Source organism: Emydura macquarii, unplaced genomic scaffold, assembly GCF_026122565.2.
Source record: "Emydura macquarii macquarii isolate MOO-44397 ecotype Brisbane River unplaced genomic scaffold, CSIRO-AGI_Emac_v2 contig_2417, whole genome shotgun sequence".
Taxonomy (NCBI): domain Eukaryota; kingdom Metazoa; phylum Chordata; order Testudines; family Chelidae; genus Emydura; species Emydura macquarii.
In genome coordinates this window covers 1,512,568-1,531,051 of record NW_027132554.1, presented here as the reverse complement: position 1 = coordinate 1,531,051, position 18,484 = coordinate 1,512,568, and the positions used below count along the sequence as shown (strand labels likewise).

General features: G+C 46.1%; 1 protein-coding gene across 12 annotated transcripts in view; it reads left to right on the top strand.

The window, feature by feature from the left end:
* ZNF618 (zinc finger protein 618) overlaps positions 1–18,484 on the top strand; it is a 134,643-nt gene that overhangs the window by 88,313 nt on the left and 27,846 nt on the right. For 6 of the 12 annotated variants that reach the window (XM_067561501.1, XM_067561499.1, XM_067561495.1 and 3 more), the window contains 5 exons: positions 3,853–3,942; positions 5,562–5,597; positions 6,356–6,433; positions 7,711–7,800; positions 15,988–16,176. In XM_067561501.1, the coding sequence (XP_067417602.1) occupies positions 3,853–3,942; positions 5,562–5,597; positions 6,356–6,433; positions 7,711–7,800; positions 15,988–16,176 (483 nt within the window). The remainder of the gene's footprint in view (positions 1–3,852; positions 3,943–5,561; positions 5,598–6,355; positions 6,434–7,710; positions 7,801–15,987; positions 16,177–18,484) is intronic. The other 6 variants (XM_067561506.1, XM_067561505.1, XM_067561503.1 and 3 more) reach the window with 4 other exon arrangements.

The window sequence follows — 18,484 nt, the reverse complement described above, 5'->3', positions numbered from 1 at the left end:
GTTAAATTATCAGAATTAAGGACGAGTGGTGTTTGCTAGGGCTTGACTTTAGCACTGGATTTCTTTACTTGTGTGTGAGTCAGTCTCATTGTGGTGACAGGAGCTCCATGGTTTGGTCTAGAGCAAGGACTCTGCTCTTTGCATGGTTGTTGCGAATACCAATGAAGTATGGGACCGAGTCTCTGCATGTTTAGAACAACTAATCTCTTTCCCCAAGTGTTTGGTTAAGCTGTGAAAATGGCTGTTAGTGTAACGTGCATTGAGTAATGCACTCTGTATTCCCAGACATTCTTAATTAATAAACAAAGCTCTTCATGAAAATAATTTCTCTGGTATAATTGTCAGCCTTCCGTGGGCTTAGGTGGTTTTTTCCCCTCTGCATGGTACCATTCAAAGGGTCAGGTTGCAGTATAACAGATAACCTTTGCATGATACATATCATTGCTCTAGCATGGGTGCAGCTCGACTGATGCTGGCAAGGTGGTAGTGTATAGATCATTGTCCAGTATTTTTACTACTGTATGGTGTGATCCTGCTCAGAGCAAGTGTAAGTGACATTTTGATAAAATGCTGTCTACACTATCTGCCCCATTGCTGCTAGGGCTGGTGAAGCTGCATCAGTGCTAGAGCAATGATGGAAGGGGTCCCTAAAATTGTCAGCATAGACAAGGTGGAGCTGCATCAGGACCGAAAGCCTTCACCCCCAGCAAAGGCAGTAGCCATTTCATCCCCCTTGGAGTGCCCTTTCCCAGCCAGTTCAAACACTTGGGCTTGCTGTGGCAGCAGCACAAATCTCCACTCTTCCCACTGAGCGTGTAGAGGTTTCTCAGTTAAGTTGTGTTATCTGTTGTCTGTTGCAGAAGGGGCTCTCAAAGCGTGGAGAAGGAAAGGGTTATTCCTGATAAAGTGGCTCTCTGATGGAGCCTTGGAAATGTGACCACGGGTCAGCCTAACCACCAAAGTGCCGGCCGTCTATGTGACCTTCTGTTCTTTGAATGTACTGGACCCTCTTCACCTTCAAGACGCTGCACATCTTGCTAGGAGTTATTTCCCTAGACTCTAGACAGAGAGCGGGATTCATCAGTTATATCCCCCTTGGGGTGAACTTTTATTCCTCTTCATAATGTCACATATCACTGCTGTCTTCTGTGAAGCTCATGCTTTCTTAGCTGAAACAGTGCCCTTGCTAATGGGAGAAACTTTGTTCTCCTGGGATGCAGCACACAATGCATGCTGTCCTCCTGTAACGTACAGTAGCCCAGGATGTGTGCAGTACGCTCAGCAGATTCTGGAAAGTGTCTGAGATTACCGCTGCCTGGCCTTCAAGGACTGGTTCTCTAACAGTGAAACACAAGCTGTCTTCTTTATTTTTAGAGCCCTGCATGGATAAAAAATGTGTGTCCGCATCCAATCCGCAAACACGGTCCGTGGGCATAAAGCGGGTATCTGCAGATTTGCAGGGCTTTATTTATTTTGCTGATGTTAGTTGAGGATTACACAGTGGTTTGTAGATAGTTTGTGCACAGTGTTTCTGCCCTGCCCTGCTATGTCCCCATCAAACTCTGTGTGATTGAAGTCTTTCTGCTCTAGCGCTTGAGTGAGCTGAATCTCTCTATCTGACTGCACATTTCTCCTGAGGGCTTTTCCTGTGTCTTAAGCTAGTAGATTCACAGATTCCAAAGCCACAAGGAACCATTGTGATCATCTAGTCTGACTTTCTATATAGCCAGGCCATAGAATGTCCCCAAATGATTCCTAGAGCAGATCTGTCTGTGGGACCCTCCTGGAAACACATCGCTTGATGATGATTCCCCATTTACAGTTACATTTTGAGACCCATCAGCTAGCCAGTTTTAATCCATTTAATCTATGCCATGTTAATTTTATATTGTTCTAGTTTTTTTAATCAAAATGTCGTGCAATACCAAATCAAACACATTACAGAAGTCTTAAGTATTTTACATCAACACTATTACCTTTATCAACCAAACTTGTAATCTCATCAGAAAAAAAGAGATCAAGTTCTTTTGACAGGATCTATTTTCCATAAACCCATGTTGATTAGCATTAATTACTTTACCCTCCTTTAATTCTTTATTAATCGAGTCCCATATCAGCCACTCCTTTGTCTTGCCTGTGATGGATGTCAGACTGACATGCCTGTAATTACCCGGGTCATCCTGTTTACCCTTTTTTTAAAATTGGCACGACATTAACTTTTGTCCAGTCTTCTGGAACTTCCCCAGTGCATTGCCTTCAGGCTAAGTCATTCTCTGTTCATTTCAGTTTCCTTCCTGGACTGAGGCTTGATCTTATAACCTGCCTTTCATTCACTCCCTCCCTTTTATCCCCTTTGCATGATACTAGTTTCTCCTCCTCTTCTGGAACTGGGTACTATCTGACCTGTAGGAGCCTTGTCATTTAAACCTATACATGCCAATGTATTCTCCACATAGAGCGGATTCTGCTCAGTCCTTTCTCAGATCAATTCCTCAGTGCTAGGAAGGAGTTGCAGTTGCACTGCTGTAACACTTCAGTGTAGACTCTGCCTGCACTGACGGGAGGGGTTCTCCCACCATTTTAGGATAATCCAGCTCCCTGAGAGGCAGTAGCTAGGTTCACAGCAGAATTGTTCCGTTGACCTACCACTGCCTACACCAGGAGGTAGGCTAGCATAGCTACGTCTCCCAGGAATGTGGATTTTTCACACTGCTGAAAGACATAGCTATGCCAGTGTGATTTCCCAGTGTAGACCAGCTGTCACTGCCAAGTTGTGGGTGGCCAGTCCTAGTACTTAGAGCCAGAGTCCACAGTCACAAGACAGGAGTCCGCTGGGTCAGGATACCAGGAGGTTAGGCGAAGTGGAGATCCGAACCATGAGTCAAGAACTAGAGTCAGGCTGGGTCAGGATACTAGGGTCAGAGGCTGGAGACAAACTGGAGATAAAAACCACAAATCAGATGCCAGGAGTCACAGCGGGTCAGCGAGTGGGAGTGGGAGCTGGAAGCACACGGTCCAGAGCAGGGTGGAATTCAGACAGCTTCCTGTTCCTGCTGCAGGCTTAAGTAGGGCCAGCGGGCCAGTCAGCTGCTTCGGGACTCCTCCAATAGGAACAAAGGGGTGGAGCTTCAAACTGGGACTGGGCTTCATGGGTCCCAAGTAAGCAAGCATCAGCAGGGTCATGATACCAGCCCTCAGCTTTGTTGGCTCTGCAGAACTAACAAGACTAACTGTAAACAGCATTAAAATGTCTTTGCTGGTAAAGCCAATAGATCTGACAGATGCCCCCGGAACAGATCTGTGGAGTAGGACTGTGCTGTTGTCACAATCACTCTAGCTGTGGAACTACACTTCACAGGGAAATTACTCCACATGCAAGCTGACCCCATGCCTAGCTTAGTCAATGTATTGTCAACGGTCTCCAACAACTCTTCCGTATTCCAGTCTTGGGTCCTTGCCCAGACCTGCCAATGCACCTCAAGCCTCACCTACAGCCACCCTGCTGTTTCAGTTCTGAGCTTCTGAAAGAATCCCCCGCACAGCATGCTTGGGCCAGTTTCAGCCGTAGGAGAAGCATGTTTGTTCTGGCCCCTCTCCATTGCTGTGTGGGTCCTAGACAGGCTTTGTTGGACAGCTGAACTGTCTGGCTTGTCCTCTGACTGAAACTCATGAAATATGTCTTAAGCTAGAATGTAGGACACACACCTGGGCAGGGATAAAGCAGTGGTTGATTTGAGAGAGAATCTGGGGAAAATGTGGGTGAATGGATGGATCCTGTGATTCAGAAATGTCCACTGGAGCTCTTGCTTTTCACCCCAGTGTTTCTAAATCAATTGTTCCTTCTTCCTACAGACAATTTTAGGTACACGTGTGACATTTGTGGGAAAAAATATAAATACTACAGTTGTTTCCAAGAGCACAGGGACCTGCACGCCGTGGATGGTGAGTACTGCTTTGGTATCTTGTCAAATCAGCTGGAAAATGGTGTTTGTTTTATGTTGGGTTAGACAAAGTGTGATTCATGGGCCAAATGCTATTATGGGGTCTTACAATGGCACACAACCACCCTCACCCTTAATACGGAGGTGAGGCCCAGCTATGTGCTTCAGCCTCTGTGTTTGAATCGAGATAGCACCCTTGTGCTGGGACCTGCAGTCTCAGCAAGCTATGCCTTCATATTAAAGTGAAGGATCACTCCAGATTTGTTATAGCTCTGGGCCTCAGGGTAAATTGCCAGTCTAGCCTTTGGCTAGGCAAGGTCGGGTTGCCTCTGGTTTCTGACCTCAGAGCCCAGTTTTGGTGTGCTTCTCTCTGAGATGATTACAGAGATCCAAATGCAACTAGACTTGTCAGCCAGTGCAGTTCTGAGCTATTGTTCCTGTGTCCGGGCAGTGGACTTCAAAGGTGATCTCGGTGAAGCTTCTCCACTGAAACTTCTTTTCACTGAAAACGGCAGATTCAGATCCAAAAAAAAAACTTTTGAGAATTTGTGCCAATTTTGGCAAATTTGTTTTGAGTGAAAAAATATTTTTTGGAAATATCAGAACGGTTCATTTTGACGTTTCTGAAATGAAACAATTTTGTTTTCCTGGTGAAATTCATACAGGGAGTGAGGGAAGATTTACTTGTACCTAATAAGCTGGTGACTAGGGCACTCACCTGCAATGTGAGTGACCTGAGTTCAAGTCCCTGCTCTAGAGCGGGGATTATTTATACAGAGACTCTGCCTCAGAGCAGTGATTTGAACCTGGGTCTGCCCCATCCTAAGTGAGTGCCCTCTTTACCCTAGCTGGAACCCAGACTGCAGCCAGCGCGCCTCCTAACCCTCCTGGCAGATCCAGCCCTACAACTGCATGAGTAGGGTGGGCATGACGGTGCTGCGCCTTACTCAGGCAGAAAGGTGCAGCGGGCAACGTCCGTGCCATAAGCTGCTCTGTATGCAGCGGGTCACTCGTAGCCAGGCCTGCCCCAATGATTTTCACAGGAAATGTTGTCAAAAAACATTTGCTGTTTTTGATTGAAATTTTGAAACCCTGAGGCTAGTTCTAAGCGTGGTTGGTGTACCCCAGCACCCTGCAGTGATGCTGGAATCTCCATCCCTCAGGTGGGGTCATAGACGCAGGGACTGAAAAACAGGCGAAACATTTCTGCTTCTGCTTGAAATGTGTTGTCATCACTCTAGTTCAAAGCTAATGAAGCTGAAGCTTTTAAAATGGCTGCCACTTGTGTTTCTCTAAGACACCGCGTAGGCTTGGATGCCACTGAGCAATTGGTTTGTTTCAGCAGACAAGGGTGCAAGACAGGTGTGCATCAAGAGGTTACATCAGCATGTTATAACAAAGGCCTTGTGGATCTATGTACACTAGGGCTGGGCATGCTCAGGTATTTCCCTGTGTGAATGCAGCTTGGGAGAAGAGGGAGCGGGAAAAGGGAACCTGGCTTATTCTATGGTGCTGAACTGCACTGACTCCGTGGATGAAATACAGGAGTAGAAAAAGGCCATTTAAGAGGATTTAATTTCTGTTTTGTTTCTCCCCCCCCTTTCTTCTATTCTGTGTTAGTTTTTAGTGTGGAAGGGGCCCCAGAAAACCGGGCAGGTAAGCAGAGATCCTTTGTGTGCTTTATTTCACAAACCTTTACAAGCGTTCAGTAGTTCATAGGTACGATAAGCCCAGTTCTGCACACACAGAAGCCAGTGGCATTTTGTCTTTGACTTCAATGGGTGTAGGCTCAGTCTCTCAGTGCGTAACAATGATACGCACAGCCAGCAGTGTGATGCCCAGCCCTATTAGATACCAGGCTTTTGTTGCATATGTATTTGATCTAGACTTGTGAAAATCAGAGAAATAAGCGATCAGTGTTTTAGTCCTTTTGAAATTGCTTGTGGCATAAATGAAATTACTTTATAAAATGGGTTGGATTCTGATTGGCTACTAGCTGTGCCCGTTAGATGGCAATATAACCTCATTGGTCAGTGTTTGCTGGTCCACTCGCAATGTATACTGCATTACTATGCCCAGTGCAAACAGGGTAAAACCTTTAGTTGAGGGGAGGTGCAGTGGAAGACAGAAAGTATAAATCAAGCTTGGAAATTTGTTTGTGCAATCTTTCTCTGATTTTTTATTTACCTTCAAATCATGCTATTGGGCTAGAAAGGGTTAATCTCTGTTTGGGTGGACATGAGGAAGAGGGGTGATAAATTAGAGAGATTGAAAGAGGGAAGTTTAAACATTGTGTTTTGGAATCTTGTGTCAAATAGAAACATAACTACACGTGCAAGTGCATTCAATGCCATGTAACTGTGCGGAAAGCCTTGGCGTCTTGTCAGCTCTGTGCTGGTTTTGTTCTTTTGCAGACCCCTATGACCAGACAGTCATAGCAGCAGATGAAGTGAAAGAGGAGGAGCCAGAACCATTTCAGAAGATTGGTCCAAGTATGATTTATAATACCATTTGGGAGGTCATGGAATATAGTTGAAGGTTTCAAACTTGGCACTTGCTAAGGTTCCTCTTGGATGGCAGTGGGAGATCAATACACTATGTGAAGATGTTGAAACTTTAAGGCTGTCATTTCTACGAAGCAAGAAATCCAGCAGCCATGTAAACTCAGAAATGTATTTTAAACATCTACAGGAGTTCCCTTCTTTACATGTTTGTTAGGTGTCCAGGAAACTGAGCTTGTTCTTAATGCATGTCCCCTTCTTGCATGCATTTTAAAAAAGTACAGTATGGTGTTCCATGGTGAGGGGATTGGCATGAATGAATGCACTCACCTTTCACCTTGGCAGCGGGTGCTCAAATCTGGAATTATGTCACAGCTGAAAGGACGTTTGGTATAGTTTATCCCAATTGCATTTGGGAGGTTGAGGTACATTGGCAGAGCTGACTGGAGGACGGGTGCAGTTTGCACGCTGCCTGCTTGTTGGATGGGCAAACCAATGTGGGTAAAACAAAGAAATGACCAGACTTTGACCAGACTTCATGCTGAACCTTTTACATTTGAAAATGTTGGTTTAACTTGTTTGTTCGTTTTCTTTGTTTGCGGTTCTGCACTAATCTGGCTCTGGCTGGAAGGGATGGTGCTAAAATACTGAGACATTTCTTTGCTATTTGCAGCACCAACAGAAACAGCAAGTACCATAGGTCTTGCAAGAAAGGTTTTTCTCCTGAGATTTCCAGCCCAGTTTTACAATCCCAATAAATTCAGGAAATATGAATCAAAATTTGAACTTCTGGTTGCTTATTTGAACATTCAGTGGTTTATCCATCACTGGTTGTGTGTAACCATTGCTGCTGCATATAGAAAGGCAACACGGGCCACTGAGACAAGGAATCAGGAGACTGGCTTGTCTTACATCTAATTCGTTGTATGATTTGGGGCACCTCACTTAACCTGTGAGTGAGTACCTTCTGTTCTGTTCAGCTCTATTTGGAAGGTTGTACTGAGTCCATCACTGTAGCATCTGAGGTTTAATTTCCCATCTGTAGGAGAAAAAGGTTGTAGTTCGTGGGTGCAGATCACAGTGTTCCACCTCCCTTTGTGAAAGTGGTTCTCAGTGCATGCTTGAAATGCCCCCTGTCAGAGAGAAGGACTATGAGTCACGCTATTTCTTTTTATCAAGCACCAACTTCACACACAAAAAATAAGGAAGTAATTATGTGAGGTGATGCTGAGTTCCCTTCTTACTGAATCTTTGTTTCATCTTCACAGAAACTGGCAATTATACATGTGAATTCTGTGGCAAGCAGTACAAATATTACACTCCCTACCAGGAACATGTGGCGCTGCACGCACCTATTAGTGAGTATCCTGCTGGAGATCTGTTTCATTACAGAGTCTGATTTATAACGGTTGGTAATTGACTTTAGGGGTATAGTGGAAAGAAGCCGCTCTGATGGATTCTTCCATTGCACCCTGTGTGCATATAGTTCTTAGGCAGCTGAAGATGTGCTAGCCAGAGAGTTGTAAAGCAGAGATAAAACCATTTCTTAAAGGGATGCTGGTAAAGTTAGTCAGACCCATAACTTGACTGACCTTTTTAATATCTGTCTACAAAATCAGTGCAGTTTTTGGTGTGCATTTCTTTAAATAACAAGCTCCCATACTCTGTCTTTATATACACAAGCACACTTCTGTCCAGATTACTACATGCCCTCCCAAGCAACCATACAGTAACAAACCAGCATACACAGCCGAGCACTTCTAAGCTGCACTAAATAACAAATGAGCATGCACGCTGTGGGGAAACAGTTTTTCTTACATGCTTCCAAGAAACCGCTACAGACAGTGAGTTCAAAATGGTTTTTGAAATTATGAAAATTACATGGGCAGTTTGCTGCTCAATCACAGGGCGATCAAATGTTTGTGCCAGGGAGCTGCTGTGGCGCCGCTTGTGAGCATACTGCAGACACTAAAATCGGGACTCTGAAGGGCAGAGCTATCAGATGACGGAGAGTTTATGCGCAGCAGTTATGTGTATCTCATGTGTAAACGTCTAGTGAGATAGTCCAGGGAAATTCTAATTACATTCGTTCTGGCAGAGTTTGGGGGCTGGTTCGGACACTTCCACTTTCATCCATGTGTTTCTTTCCCAGTTTTTGCCCTGCACCGTATTTTATTTTAATGGCTAGAAGCCCAGGGCAGTGCTGTTTTGCTCTCATTTCTGTCCATACACCAGCACAGTGACTATCAGTGGAGGATGGATGTACGTAGCTCTGGAATTAGCTTTTGATTAACTGCTCAACCTCGGCCAGCAGGGGGAGCTCACACCCTGTTTTTTAGTAGCTCACCAAAATTGCAGTTGCTGTAGTTAGGTTTTTAATTATTATTTTTAATGGCGTGGATGTAATTTTTGTCCACAATATAGAAATAAACTGGGGACATTGTACACTGGATCTCTAACAGTATTTTCCTTTACACATTTTCTGGAGTATTGAGATAATTTCCAGGACAGTGGTGCCAGGTATGGAAGCACTGATCATCTCTGTCACAGAATTAATGTTCTAAGGCCCCATTTGCACTAGGAAACTGACCCACTGTTCACAGATGTCCTCAGTAATTGGTCTCTCCTGACATCTCTCAGTTGGCATAGGAAATGGTTTTAACTACAGGGTGCAGATGGCGTCAGAGGAGGCCCATCGCTGACAGTGGTTGACAGCAATAGGTCAGTTTTACAGCATAGATGGATCCTCAGATAACCAAGGCTCTGAGATTGCCTGGCCAGTCAGATGCTCTACACAGTAACAAAGGAAACTCAGTTCTTGTTTAAATAAGGAGCATTGTGCTGTGGATTTAGCATGGAATCTCTGCTCACCAAGAATAAACTCTCACCTTCCCAGTTCATGCCAGTAGAAAGGTGATCTCTCCACTCTTCCTGGTAATAATAGAAAACAGCTGCTGGTTATAGCACAGATTGCCCGGGGAGGGCAGAGAAAGACAAGGTTATACTTTTCATGGAGCTATCTGTATGAAGAGGCCCCCGGGTTCTGATGGCAGATGCTGGATGACCCACCAGAAATCTTCCCCTTCCTGTCTGTGCAGAGCATTTTGGGTTTTCACTCCAGCATATGATAGAAATTCACCAGGCAAGCAAGAAGGCTGCATTTTGGTCAATGGAATCTTAGATTCTGGGTCTTGCAGGGCTTTAAAAAAACCTCATGATTTAGGACATTCTTTGGGGAGAGAGAGAAGGTGGCGTTTAACCCATTTCACTGAGAGCCGGGAGAGCAGCTGAGTTGAAACCTGGGCTGCAGGGAGGATGAGGGATCAGGAGTTCTCATAATTAGGGCTAAAGTTGTGTCATGGGAGAAGCCATGGATTCCATAGTGGTCTCTGATTTTTGGAGGAAGAGGCACAGAGTTTCCAGAGTTGGTGTAAGAGGCATCCTTGCAGTGTGGTTTCTGCTGCTGCCTTTGCAAAGGGGAAGGCAGGAAAGCAGTGCTGGTGGAAAGGTAGCTGCCCCTTTTCTCCCCCTCTTGTTGGATGGAGCCAGCAGTCCCTGGAGAATGGCTGTGTAAATGGTTTTAAATAATTTTAAAACACACTTTAAAGTAAAGTCACCTTTAATTTTAAGGTTTTTGGGTTTTTTTGAACTCTGCATTCTTGATTTCTCCCTCCTATTTTTCCATGCCCCGACAGACTTTTCATATAATTCGCTGTGACAAACTACTAACCCCCATGGTTATTCCAAGAGCTGGGTTAGTAATAAAGCAAGCCAGCTGCTGGGGTTCTCCCTTGCCTTACACAGCTTCACAGGCTCATCCTTTTCCACAGTCCTGGGAGGTAACCTTGAACACTTCAGTTTTGGGGCAGTGAGTGATGCTTATCAATCCACTGGCAACCTGGAGTGTTAAAGCCGAGTTTGTCCGTATCCCAGCCTGTAGCGCTGGGGTCTGCAAATAGTGAGTCATCCCCCGAATCCTGCAAGACTAGTCATAGTGGGGGCAGGTAAGGAAAGAGCTGCAGCTGTAATGCTCAGATTTTCTGTGTCTCTTCACTTGAGTTCAGCTTCCCTTCTGTGGTTTCTCTCTTTTTCTTCTCTGATGCTCTTTGAAAATGAGACCACAAGGAGGCTGAGGGAGCTCCCGTCCTGATGGGTCTCCAACAGCTTCCAGTGTGACTGTGGGTCCATACAATCCGTGAGTGGTCACCGATTACTGTGCATATTGGAGACGTGTTCCCTAGCAGGAGGGAGCAGTAGCAGTGAGTTGGGATGATCTCCAGGGATTCTCAATGCCAGGAACCTCAGGAAGATACAAGGCTGTGCTGTGGAGGGAATAATTTCATACTGGTCGAGTTGGGGGATTCACATTTTTAAAATACAGGTTCCTGTCCTCTTTCTGTCAGCCTCTGCCCCGAAAGGTCCATCTACGCTGTATAAAAACCTGTGTTGCGGGACCCATGTACACTACAGTTCAGGCCAGAGAGCATGGCTGTCTCCTGGTCTGTACCTGGGTTTTAAACATTTCCCCAGACATTGCTTAAGGCTGTTCATGGCTGGAGAAGATTCAGGGACATGTTAAAAATACACATAAGTTCCCACCTACGGCACAAGATGGGTCTGTGTTTACCTGTGGTAGAGAGTGGCTGTGTTGTGATTGGGTCCCCAACCCAGTGGTTTACAGTGTAGGTAGAACCAGCACAGCTGAGATTCTGACTGAACAAAAAAGCCTCAAGTTTCTTGGCTTGCTAAACACAGGCTATGGGATCTCGTGAGGGAGGAATCCAGAGCACTATAGATGTGGTAGCAAACTTCATAGTTATTGGTGTAGAGTTGTAGGGTCTGATAAAATCTGAATGAGTATCTGCATCCATTGTTCCCATGAAGAAAACCAGACATAAAAGGATCAAGGAAACCACTGACTGTTTCTTTAAGGACATTGCCATCGTGCTCTTCAAAAGGGAGGCATTATCAATCCTTGTCAACAGTGGGCTTAGTTCTTACCCGCAGACTCAGACCAGCTTAGAGGGCCAGGGTCTAGTTCTCATGAGGTTGGATACACCTCACCTTGTGCTTCTTCCATCTCAGTGAGTGATACTGCATGAAACCCCATCACCTGGTCTTTCACTGCCCTGGCACCAGACAGGATGTTCTAGAGATGAACAGGTTTTTTTTTCATGAGAGATAGAAAACTTGATAGCTGTGAGCTCAGATGTTTTTTAAGTAGAAGGTCACTGTCCCAGTGGCAGTGGTGTCAGCTCGATGTATCAAGTTCCAGACCTGTGTAAGTGATCACCTTCTACCACATTCTTCAGAGTGAAGATAGGTGAGCGGAGGCATCACAGATTTCTTCCAGCAGAGATGCTGAGGTTCCATCTCAGTCAGTCAATCACCTCTCCAGCCTTTATAACCACACCTGTTCACTCATCCTGGCGAGATCTTCCTTCAGCAACTTGATGTGGAAATGTATGTAGTCTTTTATCTGGAGTGGACTAAACTACTTAGAAAGCCCGCCCATCTTTTTATTTCATTTGACATCGAGAAGGTCCAGCAGCCCGTGAAACGCCATGTTAAAGCTGCTGCCCGACTCTGTCTTTTACTGCTTGAACTTGAACTTGAAGCTCATGTCAAGGTCCCTCTGTATAAGGTAACTCTGCTGTAGTGGGACAGAGGAACACAGGAATTGCCAGACTGGATCCAACACATGGTCTGTCTAGCCCAGTCTCCTGACTCTGACCGTGGCCAGCACCAGGTGCATAAGAGGAAGGTGCAAGAAACAGTGGGCAGATGTGGGAAAACCTGCCTCCCACGTTAGGTCTGACCCTGGCCACTAATACTTAGAGATTGGCTTAGGCCTTCCAGCACTTTTTTTAATCATTAACTATTAACTATTAATTCAATTGTCTTGTTATCCATTAAAATGTCCAATCTGTCTTTGAATCTTGGCCTCCACAACATCTTGTGGCCATGCGTTCTACGGAGGAGACTTCTGTGTCAGTTCAGGAGATGTGCAAAGGATCCACGTGGTCTTATCTGCATATATTCATCAAGCATTATTGCTTAGATTTGGACTTGGGAGAGAATTTGCCTTTTGGTGTCTCTAAAACTAAAATGAACCTTTTGTCTCAAATCTGAAGCACCCTTCAGGCCACTAGAATTAATGTTCTTTAACCCTGGCAGGCTCTTGCCCATTCCATAGGATTCTGGCTGCCCATCCGTTTTCAGATGTGGGAGCTTCTGTGGCTCTAGCCCCTCGCTGGCTGAATCTGAAGCACCACCTGTCAGAGGCTTGCAGGGAAGGGGAATGAAGTAAGCCCCCCACCCTTACATTGATAGTCTGAGGCCATAAGGTATATCTGTGTGTCCTCAGGAGACACATGTTGAGATATGGTGTCCATTCACACTGCCCAGGGAAGGAGAAATCTGCTTTGGAGTTGTCAGATTGTGCAGGCGTCACCGTTCAGGTTTCACAAAGAGAGCAGTCTCCAGACTATCGTGGGGCCTGGAGTGGCCCTGCGTGCGCCTGACACTGAGCGTTTGGCATATTTCCATTGCTGTCACTTGGTGGAGATTGGGAACAAAGCAACAGTTGACAGGGACAGCCCCTGGGTAGGCTCCTAGACTTTAAGGCCAAAAGGGACCATCATGATCATCTAGTCTGGCCTCCTGCACATCGCAGGCCACAGAGCCTGGCTCAGCCGTGCTCGGTGGGACATAGGCAGGAAACCATCATTGCTGGCACTTCCGCAGCAGCTGCAGGAGGATTATCCATGGGGATGGAAATGAAGCCTGGAAAGTAAAATCAAGACCCCACCTACTCAGTTGGCCATAGCCCCAGGCAGAGCAGAACTGTCTGTTCCTAAGCTGCAGGAGAGCCGCCAGCAAACTCCTCTGCAGAAGCCCATTCACCTTTAAGAGAAATGCCAGCCTGGGTTTGTGTCAGCCAGGACCCCGGGTTTGAGGTATTTGTGCACAGGGTGCTGTGTGTGATATACACCCTTGCTTATAACTTGCAGACGTTGGCAAAGAGTAAATTAGTGACAGGGGAGGACCACTCCATGTGGGGTCTGTGGCATTCAACTGCTCAGGACTGTGCAGATGAGCCCATTTCCCAGGTCTGGATGGAGTCACTGGTTTGGGGGGAGTTTCTCCTCCCTAATTTCAAATGGCTCTGCTTATGTAATGTTAATTCGCAGATGGGGAGTCAGGCATCTTGGAGACTGGTTTCTGTTTTAGGCTGTTGAGATGTAGAAAGCAGCTTGTAATAATCTGCAAAGCCTGGGGCTAGGCTGGCCCAGATTTTGGGATGACCCCACCTGAGGGGAATCAGGCAATTCCTATAAAGAGCAGAAAGTGGCTGCAGTAAGAGGGGGAAGCCTAGGGAGCTGCAGCTAGGCACTTGGACACTGGGGGTCCGGTGGGACCATGTCACCACAGAGCTTGGATGGTAAAGCCCAGTGAGCTGGAAGCTCCTGGGGGTCAGGAAACCCTGACTGCCTTTGGGACTGGACATCAGAGCCCCAGCGAGAAAGAACTGGTGGGACTGAAGAATCCCATGCACAGCTACAGACTGGGGACTGACGAGCTAGGCAGCAGTTCTGCAGAAAAGGCCCTGGGGGTAACAGTGGATAAAAAGCTGGATATGAGTCAGCAGTGTGCCCTGGTTGCCAAGAAGGCTAATGGCATATTGGGCTGCATTAGGAGGAGCATTGCCAGCAGATCGCAGGAAGTGATCATTCCCCTCTATTCAGCACCGGTGAGGTTGCATTTGGAGTAGTGTGTCCAGTTTTGGGCCCCCCACTACACAAAGGATGTGGAGAAGATAGAGAGAATCCAGCGGAGGGCAACAAAAATGATGAGGGGGCTGGAGCACAAGACTTATGAGGAGAGGCTGAAGGAACTAGGCTTGTTCAGTCTACAGAAGAGAAGAATGAGGGGGATTTGATAGAAGCCTTTAACTACCTGAAAGGGGGTTCCAGGGAGGATGGAGCTAGGCTGTTCTCAGTGGTGGCAGATGACAGAACAAGGAGCAACCGTCTCAAGTTGCAGGGGGGGAGGTCTAGGTTGGACATTAGGAAGAAGTTTTTCACTAGGAGGGTGGGTTACCTAGGGAGGTGGTGGAATCTCCATCTTTAGAGGTTTTTAAACTGCGGCTTGACAAAACCCTCACTGGGATTATTTAGGTGAGGTTAGTCCTGCTCTGAGCAGGGGGTTGGATTAGATGACCTCCTGAGGTCCCTTCCAACTCTATGATTCTATTACTGGCTGAGAAATTAGAGTGGGATGGAAGAAGAGTCTTGGGGGTGAGAGAAAATGCCAGACCTAAGTATGGACTTTTTCTGTGTGTTCTTGGAACGGACCTTAGTTGTTGTAAACTGGTTCTGTTATTAAACTCGTCCCAGGCAGGGGTATTGCTAACCAGGGAAACCCTTTGTGAGTTCTTAAAGGGCCCTGATGAGAGGAAAGCGGGGAGCCTGCAGCGACACCCCAGCCAAGAAGCTGTGCACAGTTGTTAGCGTCAGCCCTAGTCTTGAGACAATGAATGCACTGGGTCCCTCATGCCCTCCGTGAATAGAAATCAGGAGTAACAAGCTCTGGTCGAGGGGCAGGGAGAGAACCTTCTTATTGAAGGACCCTCTCTGGCTGGTGCATGGCACAGTGAGGTTTGGTGAGACAGTTGCTGAGAAATTGGAGTGATTATAGGGTTGCCCCACCCTTTAATATTTTTTTAAAAATCTTTTGGGTCTGTCCAGGCACTGCAATGCCAAAGGACTGTCCCAAGACTTTGTCGTTAAGAATTACTGGTGATCCTCCCCACTCATTGCAGATACCAAAGAGGTTCCCAGTACGCCAGGTGTCACTCTGAGAACGTAGCCCCAGTAATGCACAGAACTCAGCTCCATCCCACCAGCTCTTTTGACGTGAGATGGCATCCAAAGGACCCCTCCTGACTCAGAGAATGGAAAATGTGACTCATGACTCCTCTCCCTCCCTACTACCATACCTTTATAAAAAAAAAAAAAATCAGCCGAATTGGAGGGGAAAGTGATGCAGATACAGATCTCCAAAACCTTGGAGACATTTAAGGCTCAGGAGGCAAGAATGTAAATTCCTCCAGATTCCGTGATCAAAGAAGCAAATTAGAAGCCATTTTTGCTCAGAGACTGCTTAACTGGGAGGTCAAGGGTAAATGTGCTGCTGCACCCCATCCAGAGCAAAGCATGTCCCTTTTCAAACAAACAGATACTCTGGCTGTCCTGGGTGTGTCTTGCATTGTGGGAGGAGAAGTAGTGGGATTCCTGGCCATTTTGGATTGGTCGAGCGGCAGCTAAAGGTATACAGTAAAACCAATAAGCTTGAAGAATTTGCCCCTTTGGGTGAGTGGGGAAATCCATTATATTGTATGGGATTCAGTGGATCCACCGCCGCTGCAGGTCCCCTTATAAGGGAATCATGAGCATGAATATTAGAAAGCTATCCTCCCAGACAGCACAGATTCTGGGAGCTGACTGACTATCCTGGCACTAGTTCTGAGTCTTCATATCCAGAGTTCTCTCGATCTCCACTCTTCGTGGCAGTGAAGACACAGGCGAGCCAATCCGGCAAAAAAACACCGGCTTCAATAATCCGATGTTCCACTCTCCTGCACCGCACCCCGTCCGGTATCCCACCGGCATCCCAATCCCAGATGTTCCGCGCTCCAAATTCTGGATCCCCAGGAAGCAAGGCCACCACAGGTACCAATTGCCTTTATACCATCGACTTTCTTAACTTTTTAGCGCCCACTCCCGCCCTGGGTTGACTTTTGCCCCTCACTGGACTCAAAATCCGTTGTCATCAAGGCTGTCCCAGAAAAGCCATCACTGGAAGGAGCTAAGATGATGGCACTATACAAATGAGCATTAAAATCAGCGATAGCCCAGCTTCTCCCATCCCCAGGTGTGACAAATTTGTCATTTAAATTAAACCTTACTAAAAAGCATCAGACTAACTGGAAGGCACTGAAGAGACCCTGGTTCACATCCTGGTGTCACAAACTGAGGAGAGCTTCCTGAGTGAGGTTAGCTCAGTGGGTTGTCAGGTTTTTTTCACCTCAAGATGTCGCTTTCGGGGCTTGCCCCTGAGTTGAGTGGGAAGGAAAGCAGAGGAGTATGCCGTGCATGTGTTCTAATGGTGCTTCATTCGCCAAGGGTACCAAGCCGTGATAAGATGAGCTCCAGCAGCAAGAACCACAGTGCAGTTACGTTGCAAATGAGTCAGAAGAATCAAGTTTGAAAATAGCTGCCTCCTTCCTTCCTGCCCCGCTCTTCTAAATCAGATGGGAAATAAGAAACATCATAATAAAAAAAAAAAAGAAAAAGTTCTGAGATGTAGGGTTCATGTGTCCATATGATACTGAAACATTCTCTTAAATCTCTGGAGTTGGCAGATGTCTGGATACCTGGCCTTCTACATCGTAGTACTGTCATAAGGCTAGTTAGCCGGCCTCTTAAATCTGCGTCAGGCAGATGTCTGTTTAAATCATCCCTGTAATGTCTGTCAGTTGCCTAGGATGTGCAGGTGGCTGTGTTGAGAGAGACTTCTTCTTGCCAGCACTCTAAACAAGAGCAATGCTTAGGATATTTTTGTTAGGTGACACACACATCTGCTCCTTCCTCAAATTGCAGTGAGTGACCTGTTTTCTGACAGCAAGAGTCGCTTATGGGTCCGTAAGTCCCTTGTTATTATTGCCGTCCCTTTTTGTTTCTTTGATTTTGTTACTAACTGAGGTCCGTCCAGTTCGTCTAGTTTAGGAGTCCGAGTTGAGGAGACTTTTTGTTTCTTTATCTAAACTGGTGACTGCTTCGTCCAGCTTTTGTGTTTATTGCACAAGCATAAAGAGCCTAATTAGGAGCCTTGATGGGACAGAGATCAGATTCATCAGGGCAATAACTGGGAGATATTTTTTGGAAAGGGATTTTTCCCTTTTCTAGTTTAAAAAAAAAAAAGGTGTCAATAAGTTAGGTAAACAGGACGTGCCCTTCTCTCCCTCTTTTGAGGGAGAAAGAACATGGAGCCTGAGCCTTGAAGATTGAGCCTGGAGAAAAGAATTTAAAACCCAAACTGATCCATTGGGTATCTTCTGTGGAATGATGCATGGTGTATTTCCAGCCAGCATCTTGTCCAAAGAGAATTTTAGTGTCTGCTCGGATTCCTAGTACAAGTACATTGGCCAAAACCTCTGTCCAGGCACACCGTCTCCTGCAATGACACCTCTCTAGTGCCCCAGTCAGTCAAAGACCTTCCCAAATGGGTCAAGCTGGGACCCAGAGGACAGTGGAAAGCCTCTCTGATGCTTGCAGAGCTCCAGAAAAGTGGGATCTTACACAGACCTCTGGGACCTGTGGAGTTTCCTGATGATGTCTCCAGGTTCACGATGTCGTCGACATTTGGCTTTGGATGCATAAGGATTCACTGTGAAGAAGCAGATCTCTGATGTGGAAAACACTGCCCTTTGCTATTGAACCAGCTTGTTTCTCTTATTGTCAATCTGGCAAAAAAATAAAAATAAAAAAGAGGGAAAGACAGAGAAAACCAAACCACTGGAACAATTTTTTTTCATACGTCTCCAGAAGCCTCCAGCTCATTTTCACTTGTGACATAAACCAGGATTTGAACCTGAGTCTCTACACGTAAAGGTTACCCCATTGTGTCATAACTCTCTTCGGCCCACTGACAAAGCCCTGCCATTCCTACCAGTTATTTATTGATCGTTGGAGTTTAATACTAGTCCTAGTAATAATTACTTGACCGCTGAATTGATTAGAAAACAACATTGTCCTGCTCTCCTTTATTTGAAAAAATCAGGAGCAGAGTGGATTGAGAGCATCAGGGGCTTAGCACCAATTCAGCATTGTAACAGCATAGCCAGTCAATAGCTGTCTCTCCCCGGTGGGAATTGACTGGCCCATGTCCATGGAGCAGCAGCCACATGCAGTCCAGGTCTCCTGTGACTGGAATCAAACAAGAGGCCCTTTGCCACAGCCGCAGTTCAGCAAACGAAAA